General features: G+C 40.4%; 4 protein-coding genes across 4 annotated transcripts; 3 read left to right on the top strand and 1 right to left on the bottom strand.

Annotated features, from left to right (window-relative positions):
* The first annotated feature begins 2,979 nt into the window (after positions 1-2,979).
* LOC141848437 (transcription factor DIVARICATA-like) lies at positions 2,980-4,896 on the top strand. The gene is made up of 2 exons (XM_074736465.1): positions 2,980-3,907; positions 4,102-4,896. The coding sequence occupies exons 1-2, from the start codon at positions 3,447-3,449 to the stop codon at positions 4,553-4,555; spliced, it is 915 nt and encodes a 304-aa protein (XP_074592566.1). The 5' UTR covers positions 2,980-3,446; the 3' UTR covers positions 4,556-4,896.
* A 1,992-nt stretch (positions 4,897-6,888) lies between these two features.
* Positions 6,889-8,161, top strand: LOC141811837 (uncharacterized). The gene has a single exon (XM_074699896.1). It carries the CDS (start codon positions 6,896-6,898, stop codon positions 7,901-7,903), a length of 1,008 nt encoding a protein of 335 aa, XP_074555997.1. The 5' UTR covers positions 6,889-6,895; the 3' UTR covers positions 7,904-8,161.
* Positions 8,162-10,670: 2,509 nt separating this feature from the next.
* On the bottom strand, positions 10,671-11,344 carry LOC141811965 (small ribosomal subunit protein bTHXc-like). The gene is made up of 3 exons (XM_074700047.1): positions 11,142-11,344; positions 10,998-11,062; positions 10,671-10,914 (listed from the first exon to the last, which is right to left on the bottom strand). The coding sequence occupies exons 1-3, from the start codon at positions 11,317-11,319 to the stop codon at positions 10,783-10,785; spliced, it is 375 nt and encodes a 124-aa protein (XP_074556148.1). The 5' UTR covers positions 11,320-11,344; the 3' UTR covers positions 10,671-10,782.
* A 423-nt stretch (positions 11,345-11,767) lies between these two features.
* LOC141848723 (ASC1-like protein 3) lies at positions 11,768-17,490 on the top strand. Its single transcript, XM_074736767.1, has 6 exons — positions 11,768-11,887; positions 13,384-13,592; positions 14,742-14,897; positions 15,832-16,017; positions 16,102-16,280; positions 17,141-17,490. The coding sequence occupies exons 1-6, from the start codon at positions 11,768-11,770 to the stop codon at positions 17,161-17,163; spliced, it is 873 nt and encodes a 290-aa protein (XP_074592868.1). The 3' UTR covers positions 17,164-17,490.
* The last annotated feature ends 1,274 nt before the right edge of the window (positions 17,491-18,764 follow it).

Raw genomic sequence — 18,764 nt, 5'->3', positions numbered from 1 at the left:
CAACGTGTCGCAATACGGTGCGTTGTATTGGACCACGTGGTCCGGGAGAAGCCGGATAAGAATTGACCGGTCGAATTGGCACAAGATCGAGCCGATGATCCAGATTCAACCACGATTAACGTTGAGTCTGGCCCATTACGGATAGAATTGTGTAAGTTCGGCCCATTAAAATTACATGAGCTCTTTTTAACGCTAGTGTTAATAGTTTAGTTGTATTATTTTTTATTTTAAAAAAAATGGTCCTCGACGGAACCGTTCTTCGATAAAAATAAATAATTTTTTTTTTGAAAAAAAAAAGAGAGTCTTAATTAAAGTTGAGAAAGGTGGTTGGATTCTTCAGTTGTTCAACTCTGGCCTATGCTTTCCTCCTCAGGTGGGGGGAGCCCTACCAATATAGGGCCTTCCCCACACGTAAGATATAAAGAAAAAACAGAAGATGAGTGGCACGATCATGCAGAGTAGCCCCTAGTTATAGGTATAGCTATAGCTAGTGGGAGGTGTTAAGTGGTGGAGGTGGTGGCCCCCACCACTCATCACCAGTTCATCATCAATTGGAATTGGCTTTTTAATTTTGTAAATTTTTTTTACCAAATTTAATTTAATTTTATTGTACTTTCTCCCAACTGAATGGAGGAATTAAATATTAATCCGGTCTTAATGGCGGTCACCATCGTTGATGACGTGGGCGTGGAATCCCAAAGATGCCTTGCCCTTCCGTTTATGGTAAGCATGGCCCACTATTAGTGCATCGACTGTAGAATTTTCTTCCCATTTTGGGGAAGATATAGATCTCAATAAATATTTTTATCTAATTGAATTAAAAAAATTTAGGTAGAATGAAGACTTCCACAAACATTTTGCTTTCTTGCAAAAATAATAATTTCCTTGAAAATACGAGCTTTTTGCTTTCTCCGTGTCTTGTCTTTGCCGAGCACCGCTTTCCTCCTTCCTCACCTACTAATACAAATTTAATTAATCATTTTCCAGTATTCGTTTTTTAAAAAAATTTATAACTCTTCTTTTGGAAACCAATTTGTAGGTTAAATATTTAAATCCATGAAAAAATTGTTTATAAATGGATTTTGAAATTTATAAGGAACTAAAAAAATCAAGCATAATCTGAAATAATTTACGATAGACATGTGATTCAGTAAAAAAAAATTAATATATAATAATAAGAACAATTCACCACAAACTTATGGACCACGATTTACCTCCTCATAAATGGTCGTGCGACCGATCGTGTGGGGCTGCTAAGGTGGCGGATTCTACCTTATGCAGAGTGAATATTATTTAATTACTTCATATGATTGAGTTAGTTGCTATGGGATAGATTTATTGAAGTGGATAAAGGTTGGATCTCGGTGAAGTCGAGGTAATACCCTCTCTCATAGTGGTCAATTACTACTTCTCGATTTACCTCCTCATAGATGATCGTGGGGTTGATTGTATTGAACCGCTGGGATGACGGATTCCACCTTTTTACTAAAATGAACATTATTTAATTGCTCTTGGGGTATGATTGAGTTGGTTACTGTGGGATAGACTTACTGAAGTGAGCAAAGGTTAAATTTTGACGAAGTTGAGGTAATGTCTTCCCCATAGTGGCCAACTATGACTTTCCTGATTTACCTCCTCACAAATGATTATGGGGCTCGACCGTGTAGGGCCGCTGGGGTGGTGAGGATTCCACCTTTTGTTGAAATGAACATTATTTAATTACTCCCGAGGCATGATTAAGTTGGTTACTGTGAGACAGACTTGTTGCAATGGACAATGGTCGAATCTCAACGAAACCAAGCAATGTCTTTCTCCATAGTAATCAACTACAGCTTTCGAATTTACCTCCTCATATATGGTCGATAGTTGGGTGGTGGATTTTATTTTCTTCTGTAGTGCAATGAACATTATTTAATTAATTTAATTGCCTTGACTCAATGGAGTAGTTAAGATGTAACGAAGATTCCTCAAGTGCTACGGTTCAATTCTTTGCTAGGACATACATCGATGTTGAATTTAACGAAAAACTTTGGATTGGGCGTCCGTGGACCAAACTACCCCATGTGCAAAAAAAAAATCAATGAGTTTGTCTTCATAAGCAAAGTATCGATTTGTCATTTGAACAGTCTTATAGGAACGGTAAAAACTGAGAGGACACTAGACCTAAGTACCTCATGTGCAAAAAAAGTCAACGAGTTTGTCTTCATGAGCGAAATATTGATTCACCATTTGAACAGTCTTAAAAAAATTGAGAGGAGACTTTGGGATTTATCCTTGGAGATTTATGAGACTGTTCACCCTCGGGGCATAGTTGAAGTTGAATTGGTTATGACGGGGTAGACTTGCTGAAGTGGACAAGAGTCAAATCTCGATGAAACCGAGGCAATATTCTCCTCCGTCGTGACCAACTACAACTTATCAATTTACCTCCTCACAGATGATCATGAGATCGATCATGTAGAGACTATTGGAGTGTATATTCCACCTGAAATGAAATTTTAATTTAGCTTAAGGCTATTATATATTTTTATTAATCATATTTATATTTTAATTAAGTTTCAATGATTGATCTTGGCTGTCCAAATACGATGTATGTCATTGTGACCGCGTGATGACGCATGCTTCGATCCATCCAAACTGGTTTAACTGGTCTGGTCCGGTCTGGTCCACATGCATGCTGCTCATATTTTTTAAAGTATTGTTTGTAGTAAAGGCCATGAATGGCTGCTCGACACGTCGACGAAGCCACCTCTCGAGAAATGTGAGTGAAAAAGACCGTGAATTCATATTATTATTTTATAAATACTAGAAAATTGAGAAGAAGACAGGAGCTGGTCGCATCGACGAGGAAGAACAAATCAGTAGATAAAGAAATCAGGGATTTGATCTTTACTTTTCGTCATTTTTTCAGATTCTGATTGGATTGGGAGATCGAAGACAGCACGCGCACAGAGATCAAGAACTCAACAATCAAACGTTTGAACGAAGAAAAAGTGTCTGGTTAAAAAAAAAAAAAATCTCGACGATTTGCATGTGAACTATATGTATCGAGATTGAATTTCACGGGAATGGCACGAAGGTTCCTTAGAAGGCAAGCCGCGTTCCTATTGAGCTTGCTCTGAGTTCCCACTTCCCACTTTTGATCGTTTCTGTTTCGATCTCCCCTCGAAGTTGAAGGTGCGAACCAGCACACTGACCTAACAGCCCTGCACTCCATATCAAGAATCGAAAGCAGAGGTGGGAAAAAGCTTGCAGAGTTCTGGATTCATGGATTTGACCGCTTTCGCCGCTGTTTTATTCTACTTATAAAGGTTTCCAAGGTGGGATTGCGAGCTGCCTCCTTCAGGTGTGGTGTTCTTTCTCCAAGTTTCGATCTTGCTTCTTCTTCTGGTCGAGCTCTCGTGAAGAACAAGCGAAATCTCGCTCGAGTCGCGATTTTGCCCTAGATGATGACAAGATCTTGGACGGATGTGTTTCCGCGGAAGGAGGCGGCGGCGGCGGCGCCCGCGCAGTCGTACGCGCCGAATTGGTTCGTCGGCGAGCACAGCGTCGGCGGAGGGGAGAGCTGGACGGCCGAGGAGAACAAGCGGTTCGAGGATGCCCTAGCCAAGTTCGACGCGGACGTCCCCGACCGATGGGAAAAGGTGGCAGCTTTGATCCCCGGGAAGACGGTGGGCGATGTGATGAGCCATTACCGGGAATTAGTCGACGACGTGAGCGACATCGAGGCCGGCCGGATCCCGTGCCCTGTTTACTACGGCCCGCCGTCGTTTACCCTGGAATGGGAGAGCAGTTACGACGCGGATGAGTGGAAGAATCCCTACTGCGCCTCCGTCAAGCGATCCGGCGTCAGGGCATCAGATCACGAGAAGAAGAAAGGAGTTCCTTGGACCGAAGAGGAGCACAAGTAAGCCCTGTCTCATCTCCATGAATTTTGCAGTTTGTTCGTGATCGTAATCTGTTTGGATTAATGCTTCAATGAACCTTCTAACTATTTGCTTATGCACCATGATCAATTTCATGCTTCTTGTACTAGATGATTTGGAGAATCTTTAACTTGCTCATTGGCTGATGTAAATTGTTTGTGAAAACAAATTTCAGGTTGTTTTTGCTTGGTCTCAAGAAGTATGGCAAAGGCGATTGGAGAAACATATCTCGAAACTTCGTGCTCACCAGAACTCCTACTCAGGTGGCCAGCCATGCCCAAAAGTACTTCATCAGACTCAACGCCGGCAGCAAAGACAAGAGGAGGTCCAGCATTCACGACATTACTACGGTCGATTTGCCAGACAACTACATGCCTCCCTCTCCGTCTCCTCAGCCGTCTAGTGCCACCTCTCAATCGAATTTGGCAACGACACCTTCGTTGTCGAGCCAGTTCTCTGCCATTGTCGATTCAGATCAGCTCGGTGAGGTAGCTAGTGGGTCGAATTCATCATCACAATCTGTGCAGAATAAGTTTGCAGTAGCTCCATACATCATGAAACTACAACCTCAGAGTTCGCAGCTCATGAATGAAATTCTGTTGAGTAGAACATCCACATCCTCCAAGTAGAGGCTTTCATTGACCTCCCGATGGATTGTTTATGGAATGATTGATACTGTCAAAGGAGAATTAGAAAATGCAGCTAGGATTTGTAAGTCCAACTGCTGTTTCTGCTTTCCACAAATGAAGATTATAATTCTTATTTCCATGTATAAATATGCCACTTTTGCTGTTTGGAAGTCAGTAGATCGAATTGAACAACACACAATATCTTATGACCTCGATGGATTCTCCAGCTTATATCTCCCTTTTAACTTGTTCATTCGCTGCTGGTTGAGTCTGGAAAAGGTCAATGTCTGTCATAAAATCTTCCAATTCTTATCAGAGAAGTCGAAAGGATGTGTTTATTATGTCTCAAAGGTCCTCTCGTTGAGCTTGTTTATTGCTTCTTGCTTTCGCACTCTTTGCTAAAAGTGAAGATTCTGGTAGTGATAAAGTGCAGAAGGTCAATTGTTTGACTTTTGGAGTTGATATCAATTGTTTGACTAGGTTCACTCAAATCATTAATGCCACTGAACATACATTCAGATTACATCACGTATATATGCTTCCTAATATTATATCACTTCTAAAGCTAAACTTTTAACTCGTTGTGTACCTTGATCAAATATAAGTGTATCCTATCAACTACAATATATATTAATAGTACTGGTGTCACAAGAACTCATTTGACTTTGTACATTTATAATAATTACAATCATATTGTCCAAACTTCTTCAATAATAATAGAAAGTGGATGAAGCTACGATATTTTCTGAATCTGATGCATCAGGCCTTGTTCTCTGGGCCTCCATGATCGCAGCTTGTGGCCTCCATGGATGCGGAGAGGAGGCAGAGAGGGTGGCTGAGCATGTTCTGAGGTTGGATCGTTTGTGTGGCAGATGGAGTGGTGTTCGACTTAAGGAGAACCATGAAAGATAAGAGAGTTGGGATACTTGCCAGACACTCGTACAGTCTCCATGATGTGGAGGAAGAAACAGAGGCCACTTGGCTCGCCACAGCGAGACATTGGCCATAGCATCTGGGATCTTAAAGCTTGCTTTCGGGGATTCCGGTTCGAATAATGAAGAACCTACACGTCTGCAAAGATTGGCATGTATCTATCAAGTTCATATCCAAGATCGCTCGAGCGAGAGATCGTGGTGAGGGATGTTAGTAAATTTCATGGTGGCAAAGAGACTTGTTCCTGTTGAGATCGCTTTTGGGAGGAGTCACCAGACACTTGGTTGATACGTTGACTGCTGAGGGGTAAGAGAGGAAGATAACCGACCTAGAAAAAAGGGAGAATACAAAGTAGATGAGGTTAATTGGGTGCATATGATGACCGTACGTATCTGCATATGTAAGGAGCGAAAGTTATATAGACTTACAAGAGAAAAATATTATATCGCAATTAATGAGAATATCCCTAAGTAGAGATTCTGTCAGACGGAACACCCCATCTAAGTAAGGAGAACATCCCATCACCGCCGCAGTAGCAAGAAATCATATCATTCATCTTAATACGGTATCATACTATATCATTACGCCGCATTAAAGGGTAAACTATTTCTGTCTAATGATTGCCTGTGTCTATCTGGCGGCGATCTGCCTAGCCGCTTAGGAGAAATGATTAGAATGAAACCGACTAAGCGTTCAAGTAGGGCACTGAGGGAGTGGGGTAGGGTCGGTAAAAAGAGCTCGAACCTGCGTCAGGGTCAACGGGAATCAAACCTTGAGAGAGGTCGGGTGCGAGATCCCTAGATGAGCCTAACGTCGAGTCGGATGCTTGACTCCTACCCGAGCTATCTTATGAGTTAGGCTTGGGCGCTCGAGTTGAGTAAAATACTGAACTGAGAGGGGGGCCGAGTTGGGGCGTAAAGCCTAACGTTGAGTCGGGCGTGGGTGCCTGAGTTGGGACAATTTTGAACTGAGTTGTTTGCCGAATAGTTATTGGACCTTGATCGGGACAGGTTCTCGATTTGGGATCGTCTGTCTAATCTGGATGAGTACTGAGTCAAGATTGCCGAGCTGATGTGCAGGACCCAACTAGTCGACTCTGAGAGCATGTCTCTAATCCAACGTGCTCTCGAGTTAGGTCAAATCTCACTTTCTTGCCCCGGTCATACTGACCATAACAAGACTTTAAATAAACTACTCCATGCTGTATGATCGCTTTGAACAAGGTAGACAGTGAAAGAACATTCATTTGTTAAAAATCAAGGTGAGCCGGGTTCGATGCATTTCAATGAACTGCCAGGTCGAATCTAAAACAAACCGGGTTCGACCGAAGGGCCATCCCCCTCGCCCTTCTATAATCCTTCCTGTCCCGCTTCGTCTTCTTCCACTACACGCATTCTCCACCCATCAATGGCGACTTCGCCGTCCTACTTCAGCACCTCCTTCTCCTTCCTCTTCCTCCTATTCCTCCACCTCGCCTGCTTATTCCTCCCCTCTCGCAACATAGACGGTCAACCACCGCCTCCGCCGTCGCCGAGGGCGCCGAAGCGGAGAAAGATCACCCCTTTATCCTCCCCCGATAACCAGCGCCCTGATTCAACCCATAGTCCTTCCAAGTTCCACTCCATTCGATCCTATCTCCGGCGCCTCCTCTGCTTCCGCAATCCCCAAATCGCTATCAACGACCGACAGCAAGAGCTTCTTCAGCCACTCGGCCCAACTCCAATCCAGATGATCATCCCTTTGTCACCCGAAGTAAACGGTACAGTCGACACCTTTGACTCCACCATGCCCGCCGGCGCACCTATCGACCACCACCAGGCCGCCGCGAAACTTTCACTCTCCGAGCTCCGCGCCTCAGACTCCGCCCACAACATCGTGCGCATCATCTTCGAGTCGGGCTGGCGGGGAACCTCACCGCCCGTCGTCCGCCGCGTGCTCAAGATCCACCAGGCGGCGCGCGCCCTCGCGCGCTACGAGGAGTATCGCGACGCGGTCCGGGTGCGCGCTGCAAAGATCGGCGACGGGAGGTGCGCCGCCGACGGGAACGAGCGGCTTCGGTTTTACTGCACGACGACGCTCTGCTCCTGGGAAGCCGGGGCGGTGGAGGCGGGAGGGTGCGGGAGCTCGTACTGCTGCGCCTGCGCGGTGGTGCGGCACGGGTTCGCCGGGAAGCAGGCGGACCTGGACGGGATCGCGACGCACGCCACCGGGTGGGGCGCGCACAGGGCGCTGCCAGAGGAGCTGGAGCGCGAGTTCGCGTTCCTGGGGGCGCGGCGGGCGATGCTGGTATGCCGAGTGGTTGCGGGGAGGGTGTTGCATAGGTCGAACGCGGAGGAAGAGGAGGAGGAGGAGAAGGGGGCGGGATTCGACTCGGTAGGGCTGTCGGGCGTCGGCGTCGGCGTCCGGGGAGGATGAGCTGCTGGTGTTCAGTCCCAAGGCGGTGCTGCCGTGCTTCGTCATCATTTACTCCACTTGAGCTGAGGTGGACGTCGGCAGGAGTAGGACCCACGAATGCTATTAGGTCACGATCCCTAGTCGCTATCTTGTGCCTCTTTTTAATAAGCCACGATCACGTGCCAGCTAAGCATGGTCTAGTTTCAATGTCCTTGTCGATTACAGTCAGTTTGTATCTAATGGAATGAATCTATGCACATTAATAAACATGAGAATCTAACATTCACTCTACTGTGTTACATCTTATCTTTCCTAATTCAATCATTCGAACTCAGCTCTCCCTAATTTTCTTTCAGCTTCCTTGATCCATTCAAATAGTCCGTCCAACTCACCAAACTCATCGTGTTCATTCGTCTTAACCTTTTCATTCTTCCACTAACTTCATTCTATTCCACCCTACCAAACAAAGCCTTGCTGTTTGAATGATCCACTCCAATTCTATACCATTAGGTCAATCTGATTCTGACCTATGCCACTGTTCATGTGTTTAGTAGGTAATCTGTCACCAAAAGTGGAAGTTCATCTTTATAGGTTAGATGCCATAGTTCACAAGGTGGATAGTCACTTGATCTGATGTCACATGCACACACAGTAGAATTTTATTGCATTGTACCTTTGTAATGCGCAACAAACTATCAAAATAAACTGATAAAGATTCAGATCATCAACAAAGGAACAGTAGCGTAAATAATTTAGACCAACGAAGATCATAGATTCCAATGCATAGGGTCTGGCAATCAAACAAATAGGCTTTTCATACTTGTTCTCTAAGACATTGATAGAGAAGGCAAGACATGCACATCAAGCATCAGTTGCACAAAGTGTAGCTAGATGGTCCATTAGCTGATGCACATAGTTATACTCATTTAAGATGTTCTTTTGAGAGTGTCCAGAATAGAAATAAGTTGGGCGGGAGGTCGTGATCAATTGGAGAGAACATAAACATTATTAAACACGGATAAAGATCTTTGTTGCATTTAGAGTTGTGTATGAAATGTTTTGGCTACTTAAAAATGCTCAAGAAAAATTCTACCAGATGTCCTGCCAAAATGATATATAATCTCTTGGAAACAATACTATTTATTGAAGTAACTGACTCAAACACAGCTACAGAATGTAACATTCCTTTCTTTTTTCTTTGTGATAAAGAGCATGAATCTTATTGCCATAGACATGCACCGACAATGAACTGTCAACTGGGATCATTTACTTCGCAGCTTTGAGCTACAAGCTCACTGTTAAATTTTGGGTTCTGGCTTGCTACTACTCGAGACCAGCAAATCCATCTGCTGAACCAACTCTCGGTCCTTACTAGTAAAAACCATTCCTACAGTCTTGCATATGTAATAAGAAGATTGATCAAGGGGTTGGAAAAACAAAGCAATGGAATTTGAGAAAACTGGTTTTGAAGCAAAGACCATTCTGTTAGCGGCTAAAGTTCCACTACACAGCTTATGGCTTAAGCTAGTTTCTATTCTCCTGATGATTTCACACTTGGAAGAAACTCCTTCCCTTATATATCTTTACTCAGCAAGTCAAAATTAAGTTATAGAAGACTACTTAGTTGGTATCTGCATGACAATGTCCTACTCTAGCTAGCGAGAGAAATCCAGATTCAATTGCTTAGAGTTTCCCTCATGGGGATGTTGCAAGGCCATCTTGGATCCTAGAATTTAATTGGAAAAGCATAAGTGGGGCTTTCATAAGACTATGGCATTGCAATACAGAATGAAGAACCGTTATGGCAGTTGTTTTGCCAGACATCATTAATAGGTGCTGGAAAGATATACAACCATCAATTCTCCACTGGTGGCCTCTTTTGAATCACCAAATGACTAGAAGCTTCCTTGAGCAAAGAAAGTTGAATATCATCAATCGGTGCCCTTACCACGCTGCTGGTAAGAAAATCCTTTGGGTACATTTATCAGGCAAATGCTTGAACCCAATAACTTGAGATTAAGTAGTTCAGGCAAATACAACTATTAACTTGAGATTAAGTAGTTCAGGGAAATGCTTGAACCAAATAAGTTAATGCGACAGAATTTTGAGATTTTGGTAGCCAAGAGGACTTAATCCAAGTAACTATAAGTGTTTTGCAAAGAGGTTCTTTGCGTAATGAAACCATCATTGGATCTGGCATAGCACTAATTAACAATGATGCTAAAAGTTAAAAGTGTGGGTCTTTGGTGGGAACATCAAGCTTTAGTTTGGAAAAGACTGTGACAGTTTAATTTAGTCTCACATGGAGAGTTTACAAATTACAAAGGAATATATAAGCCTAGATTATTAAACTACTACTGAGTCGCGCTTAGCCACTTAAACATTTTAGGCTAGTAGGTTCAACCTAATATGTCAATGTATCATTCTCTTATATGGATAGATGTGACAATGATAATGATAAATGATAAAGTTTCCAAGGACACTACTGATTCCCTGACACTATCTTTCCAGTTCAATCAGCGTAAACGCAAACTATTATGTGCTACAACATGAGGAAAAACGAAAGCAGCTAATGAAGCAAGCAAAAGATCACAGGTAGCAGCATATCCTGCAAAAGTTTGGGCTTCGACATTGTCTCCTAGAGCAAACTATTGATTCATTTCGAGAAAAAAAATGCTTAAAGAATAGGAAGCCACAAAAATAGCATGAACTCAGAAAATAGTTCATGCAATTGCTCTGCACAATCATAATCGTAGCCTTGCTTTCATCAGGACCAAATGTTATCAAAGATGCAAAAGGAGTGGCATTGTTGCTCGCATAAAAATCCAAACTTTTAATAAACAATCACGGTTTCGCCTAAGCAAGCACAGAAATCGGGTTTCACAACAAAAGGATATATCTTAGGAGAAGAGGGACTCATCGATTTCAATTCTGACAATCTCCCCGTCGTCAAACTTGTCCTTCTTGGGAGGCGAAGGCGGCAGCGGAGCCCGAGGGGGGCCTCTGCCCTTGTTCTTGTCCCGAGGACGCGCCTGATCAACAAACACAACCAAGAGATGAATACTTGCGGCGGGAAAGAGGAATAGGAGGAGACAAGAAGTGAGAAGTTGCTTACGTTTCCGAAGGAGTGCTTGAACCGCTTCCCCTTTGCAGTCTTGTCGTCACCTCTGCCACAGTATACTAAACAAGGCAGAGATCGCTTCAATATGGATAAGGTAATCAAACAAATAGAAAAGCAAGCAGATTGGTCGATCCCAACTGTAGAGGGGAGGAGGAACAGGAAGCGCTGTGGAGCGGGTCGCCGAGGCCGTGTGGGTAGAGACTAAGAGGCAGGATGAGCTACCAGCGAGAGTCTCAGTTTGAGAGAAGGAGAGGCGGGAGGAGGCCACGGCGATGGGAGCGGCTCCCATCGTCGTTCCAAGGGAGAGCAACGCCATCGAGAGGCAGATTGTGAAAGGTGAAGCCGTCGAATGGATCAGATGATGTCCGCTAGTATTGGGTCTCTTATTTTAACGGCCCGTTTAGAAGGCAAGTGAAATGTTTCATGGCCCGGCCCACTTACTTGGAGAGCAACTCTAGGGTGCGTTTTGTAATATTGGATTAAATAATGGGGTGATATGAAATTTCAATCGGGTTCAAAAAATTTGAAATAATAACATTACCAATAATAATAGGGCAAATCTTGCTACATTCTCGAGTTCTTAGATCACTCGTTCTCCTCCTTGCCCAATCACTCTGCTACTTGATCTCCGCCTTCCGTGTCCGGCGCCGACGGGTGGCAGCGGCCAAGAAATCCCACAGTAGCTCGTAGTTCGGCTGCTTCGCCGGATTTGTTGCAGATTACCACCCGGAGTAGCGACCGCTGTGGGGACTCATTCGGCGTAAATGGGGCTGATCTGGGGCGCCGGAGAAGGCTACCCGCAGCCGGGAAATTTCATTCTCGTGTTATGTTTCGCCTTGGGATCCTTCTTCGCCCGTTTTTTGCTTGACCGCTTCGTTTACAAGGTTCTGATCTCTCTTTCCTTGTTTGTTGAATATGATTCCTTCGTTTCCTGCCTCAAAAAGTGAGATCCGTGTTGAATAATGAGCATGATAAAGATTGTCTTTGCCGCGTTTTACCACCTGTTCTTGTTTGAATACAAGAGAGAATGATCAGAAGCACAGTCCTGATGCACATAAAGAATCTTCGCTTTAGAACTCGATAATGATTCCGTGGAACATTAGCCAACCTTTTCTTATACTTTTTTTAATCAGAGACTAACCGGATTCGTTTCTGTTGACAAAACCCAAAAATGAAAACGCCTGAAGCTCTTTTTTCTGTTTTTTTCTGTGTCCATAGTAGGTTTCGGTTAGTTTTCTTCATATAGAAGATGATCGATAGCTGACCATGAAAAACATCCGGTATTATGGTATATCTTCTACTGATGGATGATCTTGCTGTGGTATGTTTGAACTATTTAACTGATGAGATGATGGAACTAAACATTGGACTAGCTGTGACCAAAGAGAAACTTCCTTGTTGGAATGTTTAGATCAGGTTAAGTTGGCAGAGCTGCAAATGATGTAGGATCTGGTCGGCAGAGTTGTAAATCATGTGAGGTCAGATTGGTAGAATAGTAAGTCAAATCAGATGAATCAATGGTCAGGTTGGTTTGCAAAACTTCTGATAAGACCAGTAGAGCAGTTGATAAGGTCAGCTGTAGAGTCAATACCAATTCAAGACACAGAACAAGCTAGTTTTTCTTGATACACTGAGTCACATTCTAGGTATGTGAGATGTATTCATCTTGAAGTAGTTGATTTACATCTTTCACATCCTTCTGCTGTTTTCATCTTTGAGGTTTTCATGAAATCTTTGTATCTTATTTGTGATTAATCCTCATAGTAGGAAGCACATAGAATTAACGGCTACACTGGTTTTGTTGTTTCCATAGGCTCCCACATTCATTGGCCCAATAAAAGGATGATATTACATCAATTGACCTCCAAAACTTCATCAATCTGACATAGGAATCTATCATCTTTTTTCTATTTCTATTGAACAGTTCCTTATTCAGCTCCAGTGCATTCTACTAGTTTTTTTTTTTATTTTGATGCACCTTGTTCCTTTACTGCTAACTTCTAATCCATTGAAAAGGCTTACATTTCCAATTTCCAATATGATCTTGGTCTAGACATGTTGTGTTTCTGTGACACTATGATTAGTGAGGTGCACTGAGGATAATTCACTTCTTGAATGATAAATCATGAATTTGCAGTTCATTAAACGAAATAGAAATTTTCTGCAATCTTTAGTTTTAAAGAGTTAAAATACTTAGTTTGACATTATTGTCTTTGGTAGACCAAAATATATATGCTTCTCTTCCATAAGTAGACAGTAGTTTGGCTAATCATTAGTCATCACTTACCACAATTTTTCTGACATTTCTGAAAATAAAAGTTTTTTATATGTATAATTTGAATTGCTGTCATGATAATGATTGCCATGCTGTGCTTTTCAGCCTTGCACCATGAGATTGTTAGGTTATAAAGCTGCTCTTATGATGAATGATGCTGCTAGATGGTCAAAAATTTTAAAGTGTACCGAGTCGATGTGGAAGCTGACATACTATGCTACTGTTGAAATATGGGTCCTTTCAATCATCAAGCATGAACCTTGGTCATTGGACACCAAGCAATACTTTGAAGGGTGGCCGAAACAAGAACTGAAGTGAGTCAAAGGAATCTGGCTTTCCTTTGCTTTGTTAATTTAAGCTGATTTTGTGTGCTACCCTTGAATTTTGTTACTAATGATGATTAGACGTACCTCTTTACAACCACAAGTGACCTTCTGCTGCATCTTGACATAAGTTTTTTTTTACTCGGTGAAAGTTCCTCTAGATGTGCGACAATCTTGAGATAGCAGTTTATCTCTAGCTAGTTGTCAAAGTACTAGTTTAGACAGTCTCACCAACAACCAATGAATAGAATAAGTAGATCCCAACTTAATTATGAAATTATCAATTTCATAGGACTCAGTTGCCTACACAGTTTTAAGTTTTAGCCATTTGCATGCTGCAAATGTGCATCTAAGAAGTTGTTGCTTTTAACACTAATGACTTTAAAAATTAAAATGCCACCCACAGCTATAGCATCTCAGCAATAGGCTCCTTCCAACATCTAGAAAAAATGCAAATGACACAGAATTCATCCTGTATCATCATTCTTCATGCATGAAAGTGAATGTATCTGTGCTCTCCCAAAAACTTAACCTGCCTGTCTTTATATAAGTGACAAAATGATCTAATCATGGAATTGGAAATGAAAAAAAGGAATGTTTCCTGAATTTCAACTGGTCTCACATTGGTACTATTCAATGTATGTTTCAAGTGGTCTCCAAAAGTAACTGAACCCACTCACCTCTATATGTAATGATGGAATGGAAAATGAGAAAAAAGAGACATGGTTCTTTTTCTATTTCAACTTGTCTCATATTATTACTCTTCAATGTGCCCATTAGATATATCATATCCACTTGAAAGCAAGTTTTCACTTGGGGTTTATTCAAAAACTTGGCATCCATCACAGAACATTTCTTTATGGGATGCATAACTTTCCTTTTATTCACTTGAACTTGTTATTCCTTCGGATACTTCAAATGTTTAATCTGTAGCAAAAATCTTTTTCCTGAGAGATGCCTGGTCTGACCTCTATTTTGTCTCACAAGCATCTTCTTGAGGAGCAATGGAGCTGCTGATGTAGTAGTGTCTTTAGTTCTACTAGTACTTGATTACTCGTACTTAGAATATAAGCTAATCTGACAGTTTTTCATTCATAATTCTTAATTTTTCTGCTTTTCTGACTTTCTTCCTTTTATTAGGTCTTCTGTGATGCTATTCTACATGTGTCAATGTGGATTTTACATTTACAGCATTGTTGCTCTCGTTGCATGGGAAACTCGCAGAAAAGATTTCTCAATAATGATGTCTCATCACACAATAACTTCAGTTTTGATTGGATTTTCATATATTACCAGGTATCATTTATAAGATTAACTGAGTTGGTTATTCCTTTGATATTCAAGACTGTTTTAATTGTCTGTAGGTGTCAATTTAGTAGTTTATGAATTTGTTATTCTGTGTGTTTATACTTGAGTATATTTAATTCCTAGTATAAAGAGATTAAAAGTAGTCAATCTTTGGTAGACATATATTAACTTGCAAATTTCACAAGAAGGAAAGATAATAGAGATGAGCAAGGAATCTTCTCTAGTGATCAAATATTTTGGCAACCAACCACCATTTGAAAAGCATGACCGAGAAACAGTTTTTTTCTTCACTCCCTCTGAGAGCTTGATTTGTAAGCAAGGTTAAAAGCAGCCTATGCTGCTGTTTAAGTAGATTTGGAAGGGGACTAACAGCATATTGGATATGTGTTCCCCTTTAGGCAGTAGCGTGCCTACTGGAGCTGCATATTCCATGTGTGGTTCATTTGAAGCAGGTCAGACTAAACCAAATTGATATAATAAAGTTAATTAATATACTTTATTATATATATGATCTAGTTTTTAATCTTTTTTCCAATATAAATGTTTTTATAATATTAATGACCATCTATGTTCTCTCATACTGCATATGCTCTGTGCAATGAATTGAAACTATGCCAATCATAACAATGCAATAATATTAATGACAATCTATGACAATCTATGTTCTCTCATACTGCATATGCTACGGTTACATATTTCCTTTTGGTCATGATCATGGCATAATCATAACAAATGAGTATGACAATTCAAAATTTCATGTACTCCTGTTTCTTAGTAATTTGGTATGGTCATGATTATCACTAATCATAACAAAAACAAACTATGCCAATACAATCACATCACTATGAGTTGTTTCTTAGAAATTTGATAATTCACATTTCAATCATTATTTTCTGTCTTGACATCATATTTGCTCATGCAGGTTTTTCCGTATTGGTACTATAATTCTTGCCCTTCATGATGCTAGTGATGTTTTTTTAGAAGCAGCCAAGTTGTTCAAATATTCAGAAAAGGAGTTGGCAGCTAGTTTGTGCTTTGGGTTTTTTGCAATATCATGGTTGTCACTGCGATTGGTATACTTTCCCTTCTGGATCATCAAGTCCTCCAGGTCCATCTCGCCATCAATTTTTTTTTGAGTGATTAAAAGATCTACTTTGTCATTGTGCTAATGAAGTAGTAGTTGCATTTTCAGCTATGATAGTATTGAAGCCTTGTCATGGATGGACAATTTCCCGACAATGCTATATTACATATTCAACATGATGCTTCTTACCCTGCTTGTCTTTCACATCTACTGGTGGAAACTTATATTTGTAATGATATTAAAACAGCTTGGCAATAGAGGAAAAGTTGGAGAGGACATTCGCTCTGGTAAGTATTTGTCATTTGTAATATTTTAAACTGTTGCATATTCTGTAGAATTTAGTGAAAGAGAGAGGATTAATTGAGTGATAGTGGGAGGCCTTCCCTGAAGGTGGGATTAGCTCTTTCAAAAAGCTCTACTAGGATGAAAAATAATTATATGTAATTTATAAATTCAACATAAAAGTTTAATATATAAATATAGCACAACCATTCCTATTTTTCTCAAATCTGACATAACCTTTTACTTTTTTTTTTCAAAGCTAGTATAACCTTTTCTTTTTATCAGTTCGTCTTATCCATTTAAGGTTATCTAGTAGCTAGCTTCAGCCTTACCTTGATTTTGAGGGAGTTGGGTGGCTCTGTCAGAGACCTTGGCACCTATATCCCCATTATCCTTGTTCTCATCCTTGTCAACCACCTCAACCTAAGCACCATATCATTTTCACTAGCCTCTGCCATGCTATCATCAGCCTCCGCTTCGGCCTCCCCATGCCCGCCCAGCTTAATAAGTCAATAACCACCATCGCCATCTTTGAGTGCTACACCCACCTCTTTGTCCACGTATCATGGCTATCATTCTCTCCACCAATGCTGTATTCCTCTTAGATGCCATTAGCCTCATGTGTGCCTTCTACTGCTTTATCCCTTCCCTATTGTCTGTGGTGTTCACCTCTACTAAAGAAAAAATTGTATATATATGTGTGTGCGTGTGTATGTGTGACTAATTCCATCTAAATAGTATGCATTAGACTAGAGTATTTCGTGTATTTTTATCCAACATATTATATGCCAGTATGTTTGTAAAATCTTGCACTTTTTTTACATTGTCGAGCAAAATACTGATATCCATCGAATTCTAATTGTAGATTCAGAAGATGAAGAAGACTAATTTTGAGTTTGGATTTTGAAGTGAAAGATGCCAACCCTAACCCCCCAAAATATGATACACACAACTTAGATGCCTTGCTCAAGTACCCACAAATTATTCTTGCTTGTCTACTCACGGATAAGCACCTGAGAACCAATGATGGATGGTGGTTTTACTGGTCTTTGAGATGCATTCGCATTTTTCACATTTGAGATGGACATGAGGTACATTTTTGCACAACAAATTCATTTCTCCACTTCAGGTTCTCGGCCATGATTGATATCAATGGGGTGTTGTTCTGTCAAATATTTCTTTTTTTTTTTTGTATCGAGAAATATTCATCTAGTAATTGAGTTGTAAATCAGCGTATCTTTGGTTTCTTTTCCCCCGTTTTTAAAATCTCGCCGTTACTGTCTCTTGTAAAATAGTCTATGAGTGAGTTGCAGTTACAATGTGTCACTCAAGGCAAGAGTTGGATCCCCTATCTGCTTCTGGTTGTGTTAATACGTACAACTTTTTTGTAAGCCGATAGCCCATGCACCGCGGAACTCCAAAGTCAATTTTTTTGAAAAAAATGGATATGACTGACCGATTCAATGCATTAGTCTAAGTTATGTTTTTTAATCGCATTGACTGACGTATAGAGTTAAGTCAAAAGTCTAAGCGTGTCTGTGCTTTTTAACTAATATATTCTTTTTGGATAGAAAAAAAAATTTAAGATGCTAAAGTGAAAAAATGTTTCATTATTATTTTTATTGCAACTGTAAAGTAACATGATTTTGAGAATTTTTTAAAATAATTTAGATATTTAATTTTTTAAATAGATTAATTTTAAAAATGATCGATTTGATTTTTAAAAAATTTTTCATCTCAGAAACATAAGTGATGGAGAGATTATATGAGTACTGTAGTTGGGGGGCAACATGATTTTAATGCTGAGAAAACTGGCTCTCTATAGTCCAATAGCAATGTCCATACTGTGGTTGGTATGCCAGATTTGTTGTGGGGTCACATCAGCAGGTCTTTTTTTCCTAGGAGAAAAATTTTTTCATTTTTTTTATTAATTGAAGTAGTTAACACTCCATTCACCTCATCAATTTTGGAATGTACAATATATTCTTGTTGAGAATCATATATAGTATGCTAGTATATACCATATATAGTAATATTTATTATATACTGCACATAGTTATTTTTATGAAGAAGTAAAAAAAATAATATATTAACGAAAGATCTGATTATTAATTATATTTTACTCCTTATAAAATAATTATATTTTGAAAGATTTTTATAGAAATAAATGAAAAATATTTGAAGTTGGAGATTCATCTTATAGAAATAAGCATGGATTTAAAAATTCATAAAATTGAGTGAATTCCTATATCCCAATCAAGTATGATGATTCATAAAATCGAGTCAATTCAAATTTATTATTATTATTATTATTGTTAAATTTTTATTTGGGCTGTTCATATTAGGTAGGTTGTTCTTGGTTCACCCCCTAGATAATTTGTTGTTGACTTTTAATTATTCGTAAGTATTTAATTATATGAAAATGACCCTTTGCCTTCTCGCCTTGCTTCCGTGTCAAACTCCACCAGTCCACCTTCCCATTTGACTAT

The sequence above is a fragment of the Curcuma longa genome, chromosome 17, assembly GCF_044706935.1.
Source record: "Curcuma longa cultivar G26 ecotype Majalengka, Jawa Barat chromosome 17, ITB_CL_G26_1.1, whole genome shotgun sequence".
NCBI lineage: Eukaryota > Viridiplantae > Streptophyta > Magnoliopsida > Zingiberales > Zingiberaceae > Curcuma > Curcuma longa.
This window is presented reverse-complemented; position numbering and strand designations above follow the sequence as displayed.

Bases quoted from the DNA above. Each gene is read 5' to 3' on its own strand.
- LOC141848437 (XM_074736465.1), top strand. From the start codon at position 3,447: ATGATGACAAGATCTTGGACGGATGTGTTTCCGCGGAAGGAGGCGGCG. The intron at 3,908-4,101 runs GTAAGCCCTGTC...AACAAATTTCAG, and splicing joins TGGACCGAAGAGGAGCACAA to GTTGTTTTTGCTTGGTCTCA.
- LOC141811965 (XM_074700047.1), bottom strand. From the start codon at position 11,319: ATGGCGTTGCTCTCCCTTGGAACGACGATGGGAGCCGCTCCCATCGCC. The intron at 11,063-11,141 runs GTTGGGATCGAC...TGCCTTGTTTAG, and splicing joins TGTTCCTCCTCCCCTCTACA to TATACTGTGGCAGAGGTGAC. The intron at 10,915-10,997 runs GTAAGCAACTTC...TTTGTTGATCAG, and splicing joins TCAAGCACTCCTTCGGAAAC to GCGCGTCCTCGGGACAAGAA.
- LOC141848723 (XM_074736767.1), top strand. From the start codon at position 11,768: ATGGGGCTGATCTGGGGCGCCGGAGAAGGCTACCCGCAGCCGGGAAAT. The intron at 13,593-14,741 runs GTGAGTCAAAGG...TCCTTTTATTAG, and splicing joins TGGCCGAAACAAGAACTGAA to GTCTTCTGTGATGCTATTCT. The intron at 14,898-15,831 runs GTATCATTTATA...TTGCTCATGCAG, and splicing joins GGATTTTCATATATTACCAG to GTTTTTCCGTATTGGTACTA.
- LOC141811837 (XM_074699896.1), top strand. From the start codon at position 6,896: ATGGCGACTTCGCCGTCCTACTTCAGCACCTCCTTCTCCTTCCTCTTC.